Below are 22,884 nucleotides of genomic sequence, written 5' to 3' on the forward strand. Positions count from 1 at the left end.
TTCGACGCGGAACTTGCCTCTTTTGTGGCAAAAACCATCTGACGAACCGTTTGATTTGGCACGACATGCACCGCTTCGGGTGTATGCAATTACGTGCTCTGAGCAGGAATCCACCTCGCAATGGATCCTTGCAGTAGTATTGCACCATATCGTCACGGATGCAGCCTCCAGTCAGCTTTTCTGGAGCGATTTTCTCGAACGCTATGAGCGTTTTTTGCACGATGATCACGTTACAATACAAGGGATCGTGCAGAACATGGAGACGAAGACATCTAGTGCCTCTCACTTGACGTACCGAGACTTTGCAGTTTGGCAACGCTCACGAATGCGATCCGGTGTGGCTGCGCCGTTGTTACAGTATTGGACACAGCAACTTACAGAAGACGGGGTGCCTCTGTTACTTGAGCTTCCCTTTGACAAGGAGGACCCTTACACACCTGACGGTCAAGAGTCCACCGTACCAGAAGCGACCACAGCAAAAGGTGACGTCGTCGTGTTCAGGTCATCATCTGCTTTGCAAAAAGCTTTCTCAGATCTCTGTCATTCCCAGAGCTCGAGTATCTTCATGGGTCTCCTCGCTGTCTTCTACTTGCTAGTGGAGCGTTTATCTGGTCAACAAGACTTTGTGATCGGTGCTCCCTCGTCCGGACAAGACGCTGCTGAGTTGCAGGACATCATGGGATACTTCGTTAACACTCTACCGTTGCGTCTCGGCGGAAAATTCGCAGGAGATGAAGATTTCAAGAGTTTCTTGAAAAATGTTCGCAAAGTTGTGCTGGGCGCCTACAACAACATGGAGATTCCTTTCCACAAGGTTCTGGAACACCTACGTGCTTCAGCTCACAGCAACGACGACATTGAACGACGATGGCAACATCCACTTTTCCAGGTTATGTTTTCTTGGGAACAAAGTGAGGATACGTCGAGTACCACGTACACGGAGCTAGAATTACCACATCAGTCTGCCAAATTCGACCTCATGTTGTCCATGAGATATCGTCGCCTTAACGGAGGTACAGAGCGCGTGTTAGAGGGGTCCTTAGAGTACCCCACGGCTCGATTTATGCGATCGACGGTCGAACGGTTCTCGAGATATTATCTGGCATTAATGGAACAAGTGACGAGCTCTCCTACTGCTTTAGTGAGATCTCCAGCCATTTCCATGCTCTCCAGGTCCGAACGAGAGCAGCTTGTCTCTGTATGGGGTATGCCAAGGCCTCCAGCTTTACTTAGACCGCCTTCAGAGTTTCTAGACGAATGTTTGCTTGCTCAAGTGTGGAAAACCCCGGATCACCCAGCCCTTCACTTTGAGGGCACGCAGTGGACATACCAGGACTTGTGGAAGTACAGCTGCCGCGTCACCAGAGCCTTGTGCATGCTGGATATCTCTGGTTGTTCCGCTGAGCTTCATATCGGTCTGCTCTTGGATCGAGGAGTGGAAAATGTTGCAGCCATGATCGGAATATTGCGGTTGGGGGCAGTTTTTGTGCCGCTTGACCCCGAGTTTCCTCGTGAGCGTCTGCGTTATATGACTCGTGATAGCGAACTTCAAGTGATCATCACGCAACGGAAACACGCAGAGATCGCTGCGTTTGTGTCGTCACGAGAGTCAGAGGAAGAACTTGCCCCACGAGTTTTAAACTACGAAGATGTAGATCGTCTAACCTCGTCTAGCGATGGATGTGCAAGAGATGACGAGTTTGACAGCGAATCGAGGCTTCTGAAGAGACAGAAGCGAGACTCCGATACAGCAACTGCTTACGTCCTCTACACCTCTGGGGTACGGTATTTTTTTCTTATTGTGATCCTTTCTTTTACTAACCATAAATATTAGTCGACAGGTAATCCGAAGGGCGTTGTGGTGCCTCACGCTGCTTTGATGACAACTCTTTGGTGGACAGTACGCACGTATGAAGTGACGTCAAGTGACGTTTTCCTCCAGAGCACATCGACGACTCTGGACGGCTCGTTATCTCAACTTTTTTCGCCTTTACTCGTTGGCGGAAGCGCACGAATCACTCGTCCAAAGGGGCTCCACGATCTGCAGTACATGCGAAAGGTGCTGCTGGAAGCTCCTCACATCTCGTTTTGTGTATTTGTGCCGTCATATTTCTCGCTGATCGTGGACTATATGAGTGAAAACGGTGATACTTTTCCAGCTTCCATCAAGCACGTTATACTGGCGGGTGAGGCTTTTCCCATTGAACTTGCACGTCAATTCTACAAGAAACACCCGGCCTGTTCTACGTGTCTTGTCAATGAATACGGACCCACTGAGGCGTCGATAACTTCGACAGCTTTTCGGATGCCTCGAGAACTGGCGATGCAGAACGAGTCAAGTCTTTTTCAAGGACTTCATAGTGTACCCATCGGAAAACCGATAGACGAGCATCCGGTGGTAGTGCTGGATGCTCAGAGAAGACTCGTTCCAGTGAACGTCCCTGGTGAGTTGTACATTGGTGGAGCAGGGGTGGCTCGTGGCTATTGGCGTCGTCCAGAACTCACCGAGAACTCGTTCGTTCTTCACAAAAAACTCGAAGAAATCGCGTCACTAGCTCAGAAGCGAACACGAAGATGGTACAAAACTGGGGATTTGGTGAAATGGCTACCTAGTGGCGAGTTGGTGTTTCTCGGACGCACAGATGCACAAGTGAAGCTTCATGGGATGCGAGGCGAGCTACAAGAAGTGCGCAACATTCTACTGCGCTCTTCAAGCATCAAGGCAGCTGAGGTGCTCTCAGTTCCTCAGTTGACCTCGCCCGGTCAGAAGCAACGGCAAATGTCGTCGACGCTCGTAGCTTTCGTCATGCCAGCTGAGAGTATCGACGAATTATCGGTCCGAGACGGTTATTTAACCGAGTTACGCGCGTATCTTGACCAGCACCTTCCACTTCACATGGTGCCTCAGTCGATTCAAGTTGTCAGTAGCTGGCCACGCACACCAAACGGGAAGATCGATCTTCGAACGCTCGCAAGTTGGGCTGGCTCAAACTCGACAGACTCTCGTCCTGGAGAACAAAAGAAAGAGTCTACTATTACAGTACAGTTAGCTACGGACATTTTACGGCAGGTGTGGATGCAGGCTCTAGAGCTCCAGCCTGTGGATGGTGACCAAGACATGGACGACAAACTCGAAGCGAACTTAATGTCCAAGTCTTTCTTCGAACTGGGTGGCGATTCGCTGGCGGCTATCCGAGCGATTGCTCTTGCGCAAGCACGGGGACTCTCCTTAGCCCTTGAGCAGTTCTTCCGCACGTCATCGCTGCCTGAAATGGCTCGAAGGGCTGCAGCTTCGATGGTGGATTTACGTCAGTGGACATCGGAGACGCTAGTGCCACCTAACTGGCCCACAGCGAAGAATACACGCACAGTTTTCCTTGTTTTCATGACGCTGACGGGACTGTCTGGAACCTGCTGGAACTAGCTCGACAAATTGCCCGCTTGCGGTCGTCGGAGTTCAAGCAACCCAACTCCGCAATATTCTAGTCCTGGAGAACTAATCGCTAAAATCTACTTGGAAATATTATCATGTAACGGAGTTTACAGAGGGGGCAGCACACAGGGGTACGAAGTACCCGGAGAGTTAACAAACTCTCAGTACATAAGTTGGAGAGTTAACAAGGTCTCTCAGTACGTTGGCTGAAAGCCACACGTTATGCATTTGATTAGGTTTAACTATGCTAGATAGTTAAGGAGATACATTTACCCCTAGGCGGCTTGGCCGCAATAATAGTAAATAAAACACTTCTGGTTTTGAAGCATAAAAGTTAAGGTGTTAACTTTGAGCCCTGGTCTTGGGCTGTAAGTGTCCTTTGGATAAGGAACTTAGTATTAGTGACTCTTTGAGTCGAACGTCTTCCTCTGACGCTAAAGCTACGACAGCCCCGCTGCACTTGGTAGCACTTGTAGTCAATCCCGCTCCTGAGTCGGTTGACTATATCCTCTGCGAGGATGGAACACCCCGTGTTCGCGAATTTGCCCCCGGCGCAGCAGGACGCGCTTACTAAGCTTATGTCCTTGCTTGGCCCGGAGGGCGTGGCTCATCTTGCATCGCAAGGTCCAGAGGCGGTCACAGCCAGGCTGGAATCGTTCTCCCGCTACGAGAACGCGCTCTTGGAGCATGTCCAAGAGAAGATGAGCGCCGCAACGGCGGCGGCGTCGATGACGCGTGAAGAGTCTATGAGACTGAAACCGCTCATGGTGAGCGTAAAAACCTTCGAGGGGAAGGATGGAGAGAATCTCCTTCTCTGGACCCGTGAGGTCGAGATGGCCATGGGATCGGCCCTGCTCCAGTCTGAGCATCAGCGCGTGGCGCTGGCTATCTCCAGGCTTGGAGGTCGCGCTCGCGAATGGGCACTAACGTGCGGCACGTCTGTTGACGCTGCATTTCCCACTTGGGATCAGCTGAAGCAACAGCTTTCGCGCGTGTTCGCGCCGCCTAATCAGGCGTACCGTATCCGGTTAAGTTCCTTGCTACCCGCCAGGGTAAGAAGGATTTATTGGACTATGTCCAAGAGTTGAGAGCTCTTATCGCCGGAATGGCGGCGGACCCTCTTCCGGAACTGGTCAGCGTGACCGTGTTCATGGAGGGACTTCGTGTGAGCGCAGCTCGAACGGAAGTGTTCCGTGTACACCCTAACTCTTTTGAAGAGGCGGTGGATGTGGCATTGAATGCCGAGCACAACTTCAGGTCGGCGCGACCTGGTTGGAGCGCTGGTAGCGCAAGCTCTTCGAGCGGTCCAGAGCCGATGGACCTCAGCTATGCTGAAGATGAAGAAGCGGAGCTTCTTGCTGCGGAGCAGCGCGCCGGCATCCGCCGATGCTTTGTGTGCAATAGCACTAAGCACTTGAGGGCCTATTGCCCTCTGCGCAAGAAGCGCGAGGCTCCGGCGAGCCAACCCTCCGGGTCATCGCCGGGAAACGGCAACTCCCAGTAGGCGCGGGGCGGCCTACTGGGGAAGAACTGAGTTCTGTTGTGCCTCGAAGAGGTAGAGGGCAACGGGGCTCAGCCCCGAAGAGAGCTGAGCTCTCTTACGAGAAGAGTGTGTGCAAGCCGGGCTTGCTGGTCGTTCAAGCGAACGTGAAGGGCTTTGCAAAGCCATGGAGAGTCTTGATTGACTCGGGAGCCTCGGGCAACTACGCCCGTCGCTCCACCCTGGAAGGGAGTCAGCTGTATGCTGAGGCACTGGAAGTGCCAACGAGAGATACGATCTCTGTCCGTCTCGCGACGGGGACACTGGTAACTGTGTCGAAGTTCTCTGTCGACCTTGGAGTGAAGTTTGAGAACTTCGATAGCGTGGAACGCTGTTTGGTCTTAGACCTGGATGCGAGGTATGACCTCATCCTTGGCATGGCATGGCTGGAGCGTCATGAGCCATGGATCGACTGGAAGTCGAAAACGCTGGGTGCGTCGCACCCTGCTCCTAGTGGAGCTTTGGTGAGTCATGAACCCACCTCTGCTAGGAAGCAGAAGCGCTTTTGGCGCGAGCACGAGGCCGAGGCGGCCGTAGTGCTGGACATTGGTATGTCCGAAATTGTTAGCAACGAGGTTGCTGTTTGCCCTGAGGGCGTACGTGGTGCGGCACGTTATCCGCGGAGCGGTGCAGGTCAGGTCAATGACCAACTGCTGGGTCCTGGTGAGGACGAGCGCGGAGTGGCGCGTAATCCACTGAGTGGTATGAATCTGGTCGATGACCTACCGCTGCGTGACCCGAGGGTCGCGGTCGACTGCGAGTCGAGGCATCATGGGCGTGGCCCAGGAGATGCAGGTGAAGTGACACCTAGTTCACTGTGTGAAGGTCAAGAACCTCTTGGCTTTCAGCCGAGTGTCTTGCGAGACACTGTATCCTTTTCGAGGAGTGATGGTGCTGCTGCACCCGGTGGTGGTGACGGAGATGTCGCCACACCGCCCTCATCCGGCCGGGCTCGGTCGCGGAGGGAGAGGAGAAGAAGACGCAGGGCGTCTGTGACGTCTTCGACGTCGGACGATGTGTCCAACGTGACGAGCGGTGATGCTCCACGTGATTGCTGTATACACTCGTGAACGGAGTGACGGGGGAGGTAGAAGGCGATATCAGCCTTGATACTCTGCCCGCTGCAGATGCTCTGCTAGAGCTGGACGAGATGTCCATTGCCGAGTTCGGCGAAGCCTTAAAGGCAGGCGAGCTAGCCGAGGTGGTCTTGCTGGGACCTGAGGAGGAGTTGAACTCCTCATCCGTCGTGGACGACGCGGTCCTAGAGGACACCAAGAAGGCGCTGAGCGCAAGAAGTGGATCGGCGATCCTCAAAGATCCTTCGGATCCCTTCTACCCGGTGGTGAAGGAGTATGGAGACGTTGTCTCAAAAGACCCACCGACGGGCCTGCCTCCGGATCGAGGCGTGTGTCATGAGATTGACCTGGTTCCTGGAACCAAATACTGCGTAACAAGGCAATGGCCTTTGCCGAGAGAGCAGTGTGACGTCACTGACGCATTCTTCCGTGCGAAGCACGAGGCAGGGATGGTGCGTGAGAGTAAGTCTCCGCACTCGACACCCACGTTCTGTGTCAGAAAGCCGAACGGCAAGTGGCGCATTGTTCATGCTTTTAACAAGCTAAATGCGGCCACTATCCCGGCGCAAACGCCGATTCCTCGCAAGGATGTTCTGCAGAACAACATGGTAGGCTGTACGCTGTACAGCGCGCTCGACTTGGTCGATGGCTACTACCAATTGCTCATGAGAGCGAGCGACGTTCCGCTGACAGCGGTGAGTACTCCGAGCGGTATGCTCTGGGAGTGGCTGGTGATGCCCCAGGGGCTGTCGAACGCACCAGCAACGTTCAATCGTCTTGTGACGCAGCTGTTTAGGCCCCACCGGGCGTACGCTCAAACGTACTTTGACGATATATTCGTCCATAGTCGTGCCGAGCACGGAAAGTCAGACGTGGATAACCACATTGACCACTTGCGAGCGGTGCTCGAGTGCATGCGCACTAATAAGTTGTATGCCAGCTTGGACAAGTGCGTCTTTGGCGCGGAGGAGATACCTTTCCTCGGGTGCTTCATTGGGAAGCGTGGCTTACGGGCAGATCCTGCCAAAGTCAAGGCCATCGTGGACTGGCCGGTTCCCAAGAACCAAAAAGACTTACGCAAGTGGCTAGGCTTAGCCAATTACTTGCACAAGTACAGTGCGAACTACGCGGAGATGGCTCGGCCATTATCAGATCTCCTTAAGAAGGACGCACCATGGTGCTGGAACGTCGAGCACGACGGAGCCTTTGAGGCTGTGAAGGAGAGCCTTCTCCAGGCTCCGATCCTTGCGCTACCGGACCCGGATAGTCCGTTTAGCGTCGTCTGTGACGCCTCTGATTTTGCAATCGGTTGTGCTTTACTACAAGCAGACGCCGAAGGGCGTGAACGCGTGATCGCGTTTGAGTCTCGCCAGCTTAAAGCTGCAGAGAAGAACTATCCAGTTCATGACAAAGAGCTACTTGCAATGAAGTATGCTCTAGTCAAATTCAGGGTACACCTGCTAGGCTCTAAGCCTTTTGTGATCTTTACTGATCATGCGTCGTTACGCACTGCGACACAGTCGCCTTATCTCTCTCAGAGAATGGCAAGATGGCTTTCCTTCTTTGCCGAGTATAACTTCGAGGTGAAGTACAAGCCGGGGCGGCTTAATGTAGTGGCCGATGCGCTCTCGCGCAGGCCGGACTACGAGTTAGCTCATGTCACGACAGTGACGTCGTCAGTGCCTGACTTGATACGCGGAGCGTATGCACAAGACGACATGTGCGTAGCGCTGCTACGGGCTCTTGGGAGCGACGAGTTTAAAGACTCTGACAAGGAATTGTCTGGGCGCTTACGCGCGAGGCTGCATCGATACTCACTCGATGGCGGCCTGCTGTACTACAGCACCGACTCTGAGGATAACCCTCGTGTAGTCGTTCCTCATGATGAGGATCTAAAGTATCGAATCCTCTATGAGGTTCATGATACGCCCGTGGGCGGGCACTTAGGTCGGGAGAAGACCTATGGCTCGGTGAGCTCGATGTACTGGTGGCCCAAGATGTATAAGTGGGTCGGCACCTATGTACGCACGTGTGAGACGTGTCAACGGACAAAGTCCGCGCCGAGCACGGCAGCGCCATTGGCGAGTTTGCCTGTCCCCAAGGGATGCTGGCAGTCCATGAGTATGGACTTTGTGTTTGGCCTTCCCAAGGATAAGGCGGGAAACACAGGTATAGTGGTCTTTGTAGACCGATTGAGCAAGATGGCTCATTTAGCGGCAGTGCCGGACACCATTGATGGTGAAGGTACAGCTTTGCTGTTTTTAGACCGAGTCTTTCGCCAACATGGCTTGCCTGAGGCAATTGTCTCGGATCGAGATCCGCGCTTCACCGCGAAGTTCTGGACGTCCCTCTTCAGAGTGCTCGGCACTCGTTTGGACATGTCCACGGCGGACCATCCGCAGACCGATGGTCAAACCGAACGCGTGAATCGCGTTGTGGAGGATACCCTCCGAAGCGTATGCGCTGAGGCGCCAAAACGCTGGAGCCAGATGCTCCCACTCGTTGAGTTCGCATTAAATAATGCAGTGCACGCCTCGACAGGCTACACTCCGTTCTATGTGAACGGCTTGATTAATCCTCGCGTCCCACTGACGCCGCCACGCAGTGGCTCAGGGCTTGGTGGGGGAGGGATAGCCGAGCGGCTAGCTGATGTCAGCCCTGTTGCGGTTCGCAAGCAAGTCGATGACTTTGTCTCTTTGAGACTGAGCGTAATGCGTCAAGTACGCGACGCTATGGCTGAAAGCCAAGACACGCAGAAGGAACATGCAGATGCCAAGGGCAGAAGCAATGTTGAGAGGTTTGAGGTCGGTGACCAAGTTTTATTAAACGCTAAAAACCTACCTACTCATGCAGTGTCTGCAGTCTTCAAGACGAAGTTAAGACCTCGGTTCATAGGACCGTTCAAGGTCGTGGCCAGGAAGGGCCTAGCGTATGCGCTCAACCTTCCGAAGAAGATGCGCACGCATCCGGTCTTCTATGTCGGCTTGCTTAAGCCATACCAAGACCCTGCTCAGGTGAGCGCGGAGGCGTTGGCACCAGCGGTGGCTGGGCCACGGACAGCTGCAGGGCAGCAGGTGGTAGAGCCACGGGAGGCTGAACGACAGCAAGTGGTGGATCCACTGATGGCTGATCAACAGCATGTGGCAGAGCCACAGGTCGCGGAGCGAAGTGCTCGAGATGCAGGAGCAAGGCAAGCTGAACGTTCAGCCGAGCAGCTGGACGCTCAAGGTCCGAGACCTGGTTGTGAGTCAACAGTGGTGGCTCTAACCTATCCACAAGGTGGATCATCTCTTCGAGATCGACCGATGGGCGGTGAACGTTCGCGTCGTGGACGCCGGCGTCGTATGGACGCAGACGCCGTTCCGGCAAATGCTGACTCTCCCCGCGAGAGCCCAGCTGAGGCAAGGCCTCCTCCTGCTCTGCTCGATGAGCATGGTGAGCTCCACTTTCACGTGGAACGCCTTGTGGCGTGGCGTAGACGCCAGGGTCGTACCCAGTACTTAGTAAAGTGGAGGGGTTACCCTCACTCACAGAACTCATGGGAGTTTGAGGTTATCCTCCGGCAAGATTGCCCTGACGTCGTTGACGCTTACGACCGGGCACATCATGTGCCGAAGCGCCACCATGGCGTGCGACAGCGTCGCCAGGCGCTGGGCGCCTCCCACTAGAGTGGGGAGCGATGAGGTCAGTAGTTGAGCTCAGGCTCTGACCAGTGGCTGCAGCAGCCAGCTCGTACGTATGAGCGGTGCTCGCAGCGGGAGCAGGAGGTGGAGAGACCTCGTAGTGTTAGGGACATGGTCCCGAAGGAAGCAGGTGCTTCGTGCTGTGCTGAACAAGGTTCAGGCACAAGCGTCTCGATAGACGCATAGTTGTTCTGAAACAACTTGCTCGATGAGCATGATCCAAATGTGGATGCGCTGTAACAGCGAAAGTGGTGTCCCGCACGGGGATCGAACCACTGGCCTTTGGCTTGACAGGCCGGAGCTCTACCATTGAGCTACAAGGGCGATGCCCGTACGTCAGTCCGAGAACGGACTACTCATGGTATGAGAGGGCTGCGCCCGGGTGGATTTGAACCACCGACCTGTGGCTTTCAAAGCCAGCGCTCGACCACTGAGCTAAAAGCGGATTGCTCTTAAGCTTGTCCAAGCGTGAACAATCGTTCATGGAACGACAGGGCTGTGCCCTGGTGGGCTCGAACCACCGACCTGTGGCTCTCAAAGCCAACGCTCAACCATTGAGCTAAAAGGGTGTTGCCCTTAAGCTTGTCCAAGCGTGAACAATCGTTCATGGAACGAGAGGGCTGTGCCCTAGTGGGTTTGAACCACCGACCTATCGCTTGTGAAGCGAGTGTTCAACCGCTGAGCTGTTGTCGACGACTCGAATGAGTCAAGAGCATTGCTCTAAGCGGTTTGCAGCTCTTGGAGTAGGCGCGGAGCGCGAGCGTAGGTCTGAGACCGCTTGAGAGCAAGATGCGCGCTGCGCTTGGAGCATTGGGCCGTGGGCCGACGACGAGAAGTTGGGCATCAACGATGCGTAGGCGTTTGTGAGCTCACGGAGCTGTACAACGCTGGTGTGAGGTGTAGTAACCTCCGCCGTCTTAACAAGACGTGACCTCGCTGAGGAGAGTTTCGAGAACGGAATGTTCTCATCTTAGTGGGGGAGAGTGTAACGGGGTTACATGGTGTGGAGCACACAGGGGTACGAAGTACCCGGAGAGTTAACAAACTCTCAGTACATAAGTTGGAGAGTTAACAAGGTCTCTCAGTACGTTGGCTGAAAGCCACACGTTATGCATTTGATTAGGTTTAACTATGCTAGATAGTTAAAGAGATACATTTACCCCTAGGCGGCTTGGCCGCAATAATAGTAAATAAAAGACTTTTGGTTTTGAAGCATAAAAGTTAAGCTGTTAACTTTGAGCCCTGGTCTTGGGCTGTAAGTGTCCTTTGGATAAGGAACTTAGTATTAGTGACTCTTTGAGTCGAACGTCTTCCTCTGACGCTAAAGCTACGGCAGCCCCGCTGCAGTATCCGTACTCGTCAGAACGCAGGTCCGTATGCTCTCGGAGGCTTCTCGTTCGGCTGCCGTGTAGCCCACGAAGTAGCACGCTTAGCGGTGAGAGAGGGACACGAACTTGTGCCTCTTATTCTGCTGGACGGCCTACCATTCGAGATGCCGAGCTCCAAGCAAGTTACCGAGGAGGAAGCGACTGCGACTCGACTTCGCATTGAACAGTATACGAATGAAGCATTCGGAGACGCCCTGCTACGTCCATTAGGAGACAACTATATCCACTTTTGCGCCATGGAAGAGATGTACCAGCCGTACACAACGGCGGAAGTGGAGACTGCGTGTTCCAGTTCACAGCCGCCAGTGTGGCTCCAAGCTGACTTGTACATGACGCAGCGGTGGAGCGCAGACATCTCGCTGTATCGAGCACTTGGAATTGATATCACAGCTGTATCTACCATTTCAGACTGCACGCATCTAACGATGTTACGGCACCCCAGCGTAGACGTGGTAGCGCGACAGATACGGCAACACATTGCTACAAGGATAACTACATGTAGTGAGATGCAAGGCCCATTCCATATCAATGAAAGGTTATGAATAATACCCGCCCCCTCAAATGAACACTCTAAACAGCTTTGTGAATGACATAATGGACCACACTCGAACTACGTGCGGGTGTTTTGGGCCGAACGACCTAGGTCAAAATGCACGTACTCATTTGCCCACCACGCCCAAGCGTGTGCAATTATTAGTATGATTAACCACTCAGCACTATAATAATGTGCGCTTCATGAGTGAATTACGCTTCGCTTTAGGTAAAAAGGTTTAATTTTTTTTATCCATATTGTGTGTAAAAATACAAATTGTACTACTTACATTACTAGTGGTGCACAATACTATTAGAGCGATAATATTTAGATATTTCTTGAAGTAGGTGGAAGTCACAAAACTCGTCGTTTCATGAAAATTGTTTTTAAAAACACTATTTACCAATAGTTTTTCAGGACCTAATAAACACAGTACTATGAAGTAGTACTAGTTTGTATTAAAAGAAAAGTAGTATAGTATGTGGCTCTGTCCAAATTAACTGTAATTGACACGTTTATCATTCCACTTGTCCATTTATCACACTATGCTGCTGTTGCTGCATGCTCGTTCTCAGCTTGTGCGCCGCTTCGCTGCATCAAATCGATCCTTTTCAGCTCTAGTCGACTCAAAATGGGTGCGCAACACTCAGGAGACTGGTAACACGGAGCTGCTGCTTCTTGACTGCAACCACCCAGCCTCGTATCCCCGTGGCCACATCCCCGACGCTCTTCCCCTCACATTGGCATCATCTTTTTTCAAGGACCCGACGCCGCAGTCCACGGGCGTCGTGAGCTCACAACTATTTGCAGACGTGGTGAAGGAGCTGAGAGTCCCCAAACACGCGACGCTCGTGTTCTATGCCGACGAAATGAGTCTCAAGGCCACGCGCATGTGGTGGGTCTTCCGTCACTATGGCTTCCCACTCGAGCAACTTAAGGTGCTGGACGGAGGTGTCAAAGAGTGGGTTTCTGACGATAACACAGTAGAGACAGGAGAACCTGAAGCCCGGGAAACGCCCTCAGATCTCTGGATGCAACCTGTGGACACTAAGAAGCTTGTCGGCTTTAAAGCTGTGCAGAAAGGGATCGCTGATCCCTCCACGCAGTTTGTGGACGCCAGATCCCCTGGCGAGTACTGGGGAGAGGATGCCAACGGCAACGCACGGACTGGTCACGTCCCCGGAGCTGTGAACTTTAATTGGATGGAAGGCGTGGATTTCACTCAGAACGGAAAGTTCAAGACCAAGGAAGAGCTCGACAAGGTGTTCATGGACATTTTCCATCTTGACAAGGCGAAACCAGTGATCACGTACTGCCAACGTGGAATTCGAGCTGCTTACACGGCATTTGTCTGCGCACGTCTATGTTGAATCGTGAGCACGATTCCCACCTGCTTACGATTCAACATACACGTTACTAAACACACGTTACTAAACACAGTACAGAAATCTGCCTGAATAAGGAACGCCTGATATAAATTAAGAAAGAGATGATGTGCATATATTGAATTAAGTTAGGATAAATTGAAGATTCGACTTTTGAATGAGACCAGAGTGATTCCAACAGTGCTGAATCGTGGAAGCGCTAGCTTTAGACAATGCAGCATCGCACCAGAGCAGTACAGTTAGCTGGTCGACGCTGTACGGGTTGCCGAGGGTCTTCGCCTAGGCGATCCACTCAGCTAGCTCATTATACGACGGATTAGGTGAGCGAGCAGCCTTCTCGAGGATGGCTACCTTCTCGGGCCAGGTGAGGCGGAGACGATTGGAGGAAATGGGGGTGCTGAGGACGCAGTCGGCTAGTGTATATATCACTGTAAGTCAAACGTCAAGATAGAATCGTAGACACCACCTGCTTACGATTCAACAAAGACGTTACTAAACACAGTACCGGTACAAAACTGTACTATTAGTACATCAGAAAGTCTCATCAAAACTCAAACAATATATGTTTCCTCTTGAATGCAGCCCCAAGCATAAGTATTTACATTGCACCGGTCTAATTGCGGATATAATAGTCGTCTGTAAATTATAATGTGCACCGTACAGTATTTGTCCACGAATACAATCAGCGCTTGAAGCGCAACTCTCATTCCAGATTTGTGAACTGCGAGTTACGCTTGCTTTGGTCGTCTTTATAATTCTGTAATGGTGTGTAAGTTTCATTGCTAGTTACTACGTAGTATACGGTATGTAGTACTTCGAAGTACAAGCTACATTGTTTATCGTTGCACACTGTAGCGATCGTTGACATAATATGTCAATATAATCTTACCCCCCTAGTGGAGTGTGCTGTCTGTCCGTCCGTCAGTCCGTCCGTAACGGGCTAGGGTTAATAATCCTCACGCTAATACGCGCGCTCTACTGGCTGCCGAGCGCAGCGAAGGCGGCCTCGATTCGCTAAAATTGCAATATGTGGTGTACACACTGTATGTGGTCAACACATCGTACTTAACTGCACCGTTCAAATTTCATTTTGCCCCCATTTTTAACGCTGGAGCGCCACCTCACGCAAAGGGCGCTGCGTGTGTGCGGGTTAATTTGCATTGGTAGGCTTCGCCGACGTGCACACCGGTACTATTATATCGTCGTAGGCGCTGTTGATTTTTTTTAGGCCCTGGCGACACCACTGGATCGCATTTTAGCAAAGTAGTAATTCAATACTTCGAAATACTTAGTTTAATACTTAAAAAATAATATTACTAATTAGATAAAAATGTTTCTAATAAAACATTTCTCCAATGGAGCGTTTACCTCCCATGTGCTCGACGTGCCAGGCGGTCATTGTGCACCCCCCGCTCGAGCCAGACGGTCTAGGGCTGCAGCTCCGGCTGTGCGCCTGTTGCGAACAATTCTTAGCATGGGATGCATTCGCACAGGGCGAGGTTCGAGCGGGTGCCCGCAGGTGCATCGCGTGCGCCTCTGGTCCATACAGCCAGGCGTTTTAGCACCGCCCACGCACACCAGAACCGAAGCCAGCCACTGATTCGCGCCAACAAAGCCTGGCCTTAGTTGCCGCCGCTATGGGCCCCCCACAACCGCCGCGGCGCGTTGTCCAGGAGCGCATTAATCGCCGCCGTCGTCGCTGGAAACCTCGCCAGCGCAACAAACATCCGCGTAACCACCAGAAAAACTGATTGGCTAAAAATAAATGTTTTCCATTGGTCACAATTACTTTCGTGTTTAGGTGCGTTGTATGGGAGCTTAGGACAGGGCGTGAGCCTAGGAGAAGGTGCGAGCTTATCGAACTGGATTTGTAGGGCAGTACGAAACAGTATGTACGATGGAGGGGAAACAAATATGGACACAGAGCTACAAAGCACGGAAGCGGGCCGATGCAATTAGCATGTAAATCTATGAAAGCACTAAGAGTCACGGACTCTGTTTGACTCTCTACCTAAAACCGGGCTAGAGCACGTAGCTGCTACAGAGCACGGAAATCACCTACGATACAACACGTAGACCACGAAGCACGGTAAAATACGAAGCACAAACGGCAGATCTACCGGGACACCACAAGATAACTAGATAGTATGGTCTGGGCCACTATGCCATGGGAGAACGCAGCCGCGGAGCTATAGTCAGAAAATCGTCGAGCCGCGGAGATCGATACCAGTGTTGAACCTGAGCTTACCGAGCCACGGAGGACAGAAGTACATTAGAACTCAACTGCACGGACGGTGGCCCAGCCACAAATTACACGGGGGGGGCTTGGGGTGACGATTGTACACCGTGGAGCACGATGCCATTGTAGAACACAATAACGCGGGCAGCGCAGATGCACTACGCGGGCACAATACCATATACAGCAAAACCACACCGCGATTGCACGATATCGTGATAGCGCGGTCGATGGAGCCTCACCTGGAGAGCACGATACACGGGCGACGGAGCAACACGACTGCATGCAGTCACCAAACCACGGAATAGCACACTTCGGCTAAAGCACCGGCGATGGAAGGCCAACGACCACGAAATAGTATCTACCACGAAGCCAGCGCAACCCACATAAACGTTTGAGAACAGAGAAAAGTTAGCATTTACGAAAAGGCCGTACTAAAGCGCATGAACCCACAAGAGAGAGGTCATAGCCGCTGAACAGCGTGAGCCCTGGATGAGCAGGAACCACGAAGCCGGGATGAGCAGGAAAGAGCGCCGGCCACTGAAGAACATAACATCCAACCTGTAGTACGGGGTACCAAACCACGCTATTATACGGGTCCACATGAGACTACGGAATGGTAAGTGGCTAAATACACGAAGCCAAGACCTACTGGGGTGAGCGACGCTCACAAAGTACGCGACACCAAGAAGCACTAAAGTTGCGGCCACCTCATCTCCAACAAACCATGCCACTCCGCCGCGTAGCGGCGGCGAACGGCTAGTCTTACCCCCCTAGTGGAGTGTGTTGTCTGTCCGTCCGTACGTCCGTCCGCGGCTAGGGTTAATTCATGTAACGCAAATGCGGGCGTTCTACTGGCTGCCGAGCGCAGCGAAGGCGGCCTCGATTCGCTAAAATTGCAATATGTGGTGTACATATTATATGTGGTCTACACATCGTACTTAAAATGCACAGTTCAAATTTTCATTTTGCCCCCATTTTCAAAACGGAAGCCGCGGAACGCCACGTTACTCAAGGTACGCTGCGTGTATGCATGTTAGTTTACATTAGTAGCTAGCAAGACACACATACACAGATAGTCCGAGGTTCCTGGGGCTGCTTAGGGGGTAGCTTATAACTTGCGGGATTTTATCCTGCAAGTAGGTAGCCGTGCTATGGGGATTTAGTTCCAGAGCCCTCTAGGTTCTTGGGGCTTTATCCCACCGCCCACTCTGCGCGAGAGCACATTTGGCACCTGGTCCATTGACCGCAAACCCGACAGCGAACCAGTTGAGCCGGTCGTTAATGGTTATTGATGGGCACGCACATTGCGTGCGTGCAGTTGGTCAGGAGGGGTACCGTAACTGGCCTCTTTTAACCGACAGATGGGATGGGGGCTGTAATAGCCTATCAATAACCAGCCTTTGCAATTAACGGCCGCCTTTTGGCAAAAGGATATCGCACCTCAAGCTACAGTACTATCCGGGGACCCAACCCTGAAGATTCGACTGCACAATTTGCAAACTAAAACCGCTCCGGGCCTCACGGTTCGTGACTGTGGGATAAGTGATCGGAGATAACCTTGATGGGGGCAAGCAATCCCGGGTAGTACGCATATTCGAACACACTACTTTATGAAAACTACTGCTACGTGCGGTGTACTTAGACATTGTCTAACGCGTCACGTTTTCGTGTTCGCAGAACTATGGCTCGGAGTAAGCGAAAGAGGACGCGCGAGGAACTCGAGGAGGCCCTGCACGAGAACGAACGCATTAACGCGACACCCATGCGAGAGGAAAAGGATGCACGAAAACGACGTCAGACCAAGCACAGGAAGAAACGATACGACTTGAACAAAGAGCTGAAGGCCCTCAGCGTACACCAAGACGAGCCAGACGTCACAGAAGCGGCGGAAGTTCCGGCTGATCGCATTGAAGAGGAGGAGGAGAAGACGGAAGAGTCCGATCCTGCGGTACATCAGCGCCGGTTTGCGGCCCAGATGGAGGCAGCATATATAGCGGGTGCCACCGAAGTGGCTTCATTGGCAGTGCCTGTCGTACTACAAGCTACTGTTCAAGAGCGAACCCCTGTCTCGCTTGGGCAGCGCGCTCGCGGAAACAGCGATACACTATCCCACATAGACCGCCGCCGTGCCGGGGATGCTGAGAGGGCCCGTACCAGAAGAGCCAATATGACGCTCTCTCAGCGTGATCGTACTCGGAAGAAAGACGCTGAACGCAAACGCGCCCGTAGAGCCCAATTGCGCGGTCAGGAACTTAACGAACGACGCGAGCAAGAGAGAACCCGACTACAAGAAAGACGTGCTGGTTTGAGCCAACACGACCGGGACTGCGAGCGAGAGATCAACACTCTGGCTCGCGCTGAGAATCGACAATTGATGGATGAAAATGATATTTCCGCGCTTCGGGCTACTAACAGGGAGCAGCACGCAGAACACAGAGCGGAGCAGTCTGAACATGAACGGGAAGCCGAACGTGGGCTAGACCGGCAACGACATGCGGATCGACGATCCCGCCAGACAGAAGAAGAGCGCCTGCAGGAGCTCGAGCGGGTGCGCACTAGACGCCAATGCACCCGTCATGGACACGCGTTAATATCCCTTGAAGATTTTGATGCGTCCATGATAACGGGTAACGACGTGGTGAACAGTCGCCACAAGCTCCCGGCCACAAACGTTTGTCCGATCTGCAATGCTTGGAAATGGCCTGGCGAGTCTGCGATATCATGCTGTCTGGCAGGCAGGGTAAAGCTGCCTCCACTGCACCCCGCGCCACGGAAGCTGCTTCAGCTGTACGGAGATCCCGAGTTCCGCCGTCAAATTCGTGCTTACAACCAAGCCTTCGCGTTTACATCGATTGGTGCTTCGTGCTCAAACCGATCGTTTCAAAATGTGCATCAAGACGAGAGCGTTGCCGGTACACACGGGGTGTACACATATCGCATTCAAGGGGCTATGGGGCACTACCTAGGATCTCTCCTCCCCCACATAGACCGTCGGACAGGCGCGCGAGTAGCACCCAAGTTTGCGCAGATCTACATTGTGGATCCAGACATGCAACGCCGCGCGGAGCGACGTCTTGGTATATTCGCGGATCTGGATCGTGTTGCACTACTAGACATCGAGAAAATGATGGCAGAGCACAACCCATTAGCGCAACGGTTCCTCCACTTTGGGCAGCAAGTGCGTCAACACAACACGGAGACTCCAGTAGACTTGGTCTTCCGTCTGCATGATAACTCCTCGCGACCAAGGACGCATAACCGCCCCACTGTGTCTGAAGTGGCTGCGACTCTCATTGAGGATGGCAATCTGGCTCAGCCTCGGGATCTACTTCTGTTTACACGCGATCAAAGGCTGCTACGTTTGTATGAGACTCACGCCGATTACGATCCACTCCAATACCCGCTTCTCCTTCCATATGGAGAGAAGGGCTGGACCTACACAGACGAGTTCGCGAATGGTGCTGAGTATCGAAACAAGAAGGCGATGTCGCTTCGTGAACACGTCGCGTTCCGCCTTCATCAGAAAGTGGATGATCAGTCCGCTCTCCACCAAGGTGGGCGTCTATTTCAACAGTGGTGTGTAGATCAGCGTGCAAAATGTGAGCAAGAACAGCTTCGCTGGGTGGCCGACAATCAGAAAACACTTCGCGCCGATCAATACAGGGGTGTTCAAGACGCTTTGCTCAATGAGGATACTTTGGCTCTGGCGGAAGGAGAAGTGCTGCTGTCGGAATATGACCGGGCCCAGAACAGATTGGTGCACCCGGACCGGGACGGAGGCAGTAGAGCACGACCAACCCACTTTCTTAATCAGGCTGGCAAGCGTATCATACTACCGGCTTCGCACCTGGGTAGCCCGCGGTCCATGTACAAGTCGTATCAAGATTCGATGGCAATTGTTCGGGAGTATGGACGGCCCGACGTCTTCCTGACTGAAACGTGCAACCCTAAGTGGGACGAGATTCTTGAAGCGATACCTTCCGATATCCAGACAGCTCAAGATCGACCAGACATCGTGGCTCGCGTGTGGCAGCAGAAACTGCAAGCAACGCTTGACGATTTAAACCAAGGCGTTCTGGGACGAGTGCGCGCGCGGATTTACGTTGTCGAGTTTCAAAAACGAGGCCTCCCCCACGCTCACGTACTGGTTATTTTGGCTGACGAAGACAAACCTCGAACGCGCGAGATCGTAGACAAGATGGTATGCGCTGAGATCCCAGATAAGGATACAAACCCTCAGCTGTATGAGACGGTCATGTCATGCATGCTCCATGGTCCATGCGGGCCTGCAAACCCTTCCTGCGCGTGTATGAAGGACGGCAAGTGCACCAAAGGATATCCGAAGCCCTTAGCAGAAGTTACACAAGCCAATGCCAATGGATATCCAGTGTACAGACGACGTCGACAGCAAGAAGGTGTTCTAAAGTTCAAAGGCAGAGAATACGACAATGCTACGATCAACCAGTGGGTTGTACCGTACAACCCGTACTTATCCCAGAAGTACAACTGCCACATCAATGTCGAAGTGTGCACGGATATTACTGCGGTTAAATACCTGTACAAGTATGTGTACAAAGGACCCGACATGGCTATACTCACTGTGGAAGAAGTCCGAGGAGGGCAGCAGAGTGCGCGTCGAGAACCAAATGAGATTCTACGTTTCTTGAGCGCCCGGTACATTTCTCCGGTGGAAGCTTGCATGCGCCTGCTCGATTTCACAATTCAGGGGAAAACCCATGCGGTGACACAGCTGACGGCTCATCTCGAGTCAGGCCAGACAATTTGCTTTCGCGAGACGGAAAACCCGGAGGCGGTTTTGGAACGTGGTAGTCACACGATGCTGACCAGATTCTTTGAGTTGTGTGCGAGTGAAGAGCCTCAGAATCATATTGCCAGGACGATGTTGTATCAGGATATCCCCAAAGAGTTCTGCTGGAAAGCGCCGGAGAAAGGGCAACCGAAAAGGTGGGTTCGCCGGAAACAGTATCAAGCTGCTGTTGGTCGCATGATTCACGTGTCTCCTCGAGATATGGAGCGGTTCTACCTTCGGCTACTGCTCTGTCAGCGTAGAGGTCCAACGTCGTTTGAAGACTTGAGAACGGTTAACGGAATTGTCTGCCCAACATTCCAAATTGCGGCGCGGGAGGCTGGCTACTTGGAGAATGACAACGAGTGGGTTTCGTGTTTGACGGAAGCGGTTGAGTTCCAAATGCCGTATCAACTACGCCAGCTCTTCGTCACCATTCTGGTGTATTCAGCTCCAGCAAATGTTGGTGTTCTATGGGATCGGTTTTTCGCGGATCTTTCCCAAGACTTTGCACGCAAACATCAGGCTTTGATGGACCCCTTCAAGTCGGCGTTGGTCGAATTTGAAACGCTGATGAGCATTCAAGAACTACTTCAAGCGAGTGGGTATGCGGTAGCTGACTTCGACGAGCTTCCTCAGTTGGGGTCGTTCCCAACATTGATTCGTGAAGCGCTTCGCCAAAACGGATTACTTCGACGTGAGCTCACTGGATACGATGCGTCAGCTTTGGAGGCGATTGTAAACACAGAAGATCAGCTAAACGAAAGTCAGCGGGTGGTTTACGACCAGATTATTGAAGCGGTTGAATGCCCGGAGGAAGGCAAGAAACTATTTTTTGTTGATGGCCCGGGTGGTACTGGAAAATCTACACTGCTTCGAAACATACTGGCCAAAGTCAGACTCTCGGGGAAAATCGCCATCGCTGTGGCGTCTAGCGGTATTGCCTCGCTCTTGCTCATGGGTGGTAGGACAGCTCATTCTACATTCAAGATCCCTTTGAAATTGAACGAGAGCTCGACGTGCGGTATCAGGAAGAACTCCCACATTCAGGAGTTGATTAAGCATGCAAGTTTAATTATTTGGGACGAAGCACCTATGGCCCATCGCCACGCATTCGAGGCAGTAGACCGAACACTGCGGGACATACTTGACAACGACACCGAGCCTTTTGGGGGGAAAGTGTTTGTACTTTCGGGAGATTTCCGCCAGATTCTCCCGGTCGTTAAGAATGGAACACCCGTCGAGACAATTGACGCTTGCCTCAAGTCGTCTAGGCTGTGGCCCCAATTCCAGACGTTTTGTCTTACGGAAAACATGCGAGTGCGCACAGCTGATACTGCAGACACTGCTGAGGAAATGGCTGCGTTCTCCGAGTTCCTGCTGCAAGTCGGGGAGGGAAGGCATGATGTAAACCCTTCCCTAGGAAACGATTACATGAAGATCCCGCGCGATATGCTGATTGAGAATCCACCTGTGCCTGAGGATGAGGACCAGGAAATTCGTCCGGGCGTTATTCCAAGAGGCATGGATCGGATCATCGACGAGATGTATGGCGAGATTAATAACCCCGAGGTTGCTACCGACGAGTATTTCGCTAACCGAACGATCCTCACGACCACGAACGCAATCGTGCACCGCATCAATGAAGCGGTGACCGATCGATTAACTGGACAGGCGCGGGAATACATGTCTTCCGACTCTGTACAAGACGACGGTGACGGCAATTTCTTCGAGCAGGAGGTACTCCACTCGATGAATATCAGTGGAATGCCTCCCCACAAATTGACCCTCAAGGTAGGAATGCCTATCATGATGATGCGGAACCTGAATCCAGATCTAGGGCTGTGCAACGGAACACGGCTTCGAATTGTGGCCCTTAAGCCACATGTCATCCACGCCACAATTATGACCGGTGAGCGACAAGGGCAACATGTGTTGATTCCCCGCATTGTTTTCATCAGTGACGGAGACATTCGGAGCTTTCCGTTTCATTTGAGACGCAAGCAGTTTCCTGTCCAACCGGCCTTTGCGATGACGATTAACAAGGCGCAAGGACAAACGGTGCAGTACTTGGGGCTGTATCTTGCTACGCCTTGCTTCTCCCACGGGCAGCTGTACGTTGCGATGTCGCGAGTTACTTCAAGATCAAGATTCAAGGCGCTGGTCGAGTACCCAAAGCTGGAGGAGGAGGATGGGGTCTACGCCCAGAACATTGTCTACAGGCAGATCTTTGGTTCGGAGTAGGAATGTTCAATTTCATATGCATTTAGTACATAACGTTTACATAAAACATGTTTACGCCGGAGCGCAGCGAAGGCGTGAGCCCAGTTCCCCTGGGACTACAGCCTGCCACCTCCGCCGCGTAGCGGCGGCGAACGGCTAGTCTTACCCCCCTAGTGGAGTCTGCTCTGCGTCAGTCCGTCAGTCCGTCCGCGGCTAGGGTTAATTCATGTAACGCAAATGCGGGCGTTCTACTGGCTGCCGAGCGCAGCGAAGGCGGCGTCGATTCGCTAAAAAGCTGCCGAGCGCAGCGAAGGCGACCCCCATTGGCTAAAACAGATATTATGTGCTGTACTTACTGTATGTGGACTACACATCGTACTTAACGAACTTTCATTTTGCTCTCATTTTCAGCTGCGGTTCGCAAGGCCACGCAAAGGGCGCTGCCTGTGTGTGTCTGTGTGCATTAGTTAGCATTAGTAGAAGGCACCGATGAGCACACACGTACTATATCGTCGTAGGAGCTGCTGAAAAAAGTTTAGGCTTTGGTGACTCATAATCGAACTTTAGTACTTATTGGA

The 22,884-nt window shown here is 52.5% G+C and overlaps 3 protein-coding genes across 3 annotated transcripts; all 3 read left to right on the forward strand.

The window, feature by feature from the left end:
- Window positions 1-565: 565 nt before the first annotated feature.
- On the forward strand, window positions 566-3,473 carry PITG_20656 (AMP-binding enzyme, putative; the record flags this gene model as incomplete). Its single annotated transcript, XM_002895447.1, has 3 exons — window positions 566-1,013; window positions 1,254-1,780; window positions 1,835-3,473. 3 exons carry the CDS (start codon window positions 566-568, stop codon window positions 3,422-3,424), a joined length of 2,565 nt encoding a protein of 854 aa, XP_002895493.1.
- Window positions 3,474-12,197: 8,724 nt separating this feature from the next.
- PITG_20657 (uncharacterized protein) lies at window positions 12,198-12,957 on the forward strand (the record flags this gene model as incomplete). Its single annotated transcript, XM_002895448.1, has 2 exons — window positions 12,198-12,886; window positions 12,945-12,957. 2 exons carry the CDS (start codon window positions 12,198-12,200, stop codon window positions 12,955-12,957), a joined length of 702 nt encoding a protein of 233 aa, XP_002895494.1.
- A 4,000-nt stretch (window positions 12,958-16,957) lies between these two features.
- PITG_23190 (helitron helicase-like protein) lies at window positions 16,958-22,327 on the forward strand (the record flags this gene model as incomplete). The annotated part of the gene is made up of 1 exon (XM_002895449.1): window positions 16,958-22,327. One exon carries the CDS (start codon window positions 16,958-16,960, stop codon window positions 22,325-22,327), a length of 5,370 nt encoding a protein of 1,789 aa, XP_002895495.1.
- Between the last annotated feature and the right edge of the window lie 557 nt (window positions 22,328-22,884).

This window comes from Phytophthora infestans, genomic scaffold (assembly GCF_000142945.1).
Source record: "Phytophthora infestans T30-4 supercont1.175 genomic scaffold, whole genome shotgun sequence".
Classification (NCBI taxonomy): domain Eukaryota; phylum Oomycota; class Peronosporomycetes; order Peronosporales; family Peronosporaceae; genus Phytophthora; species Phytophthora infestans.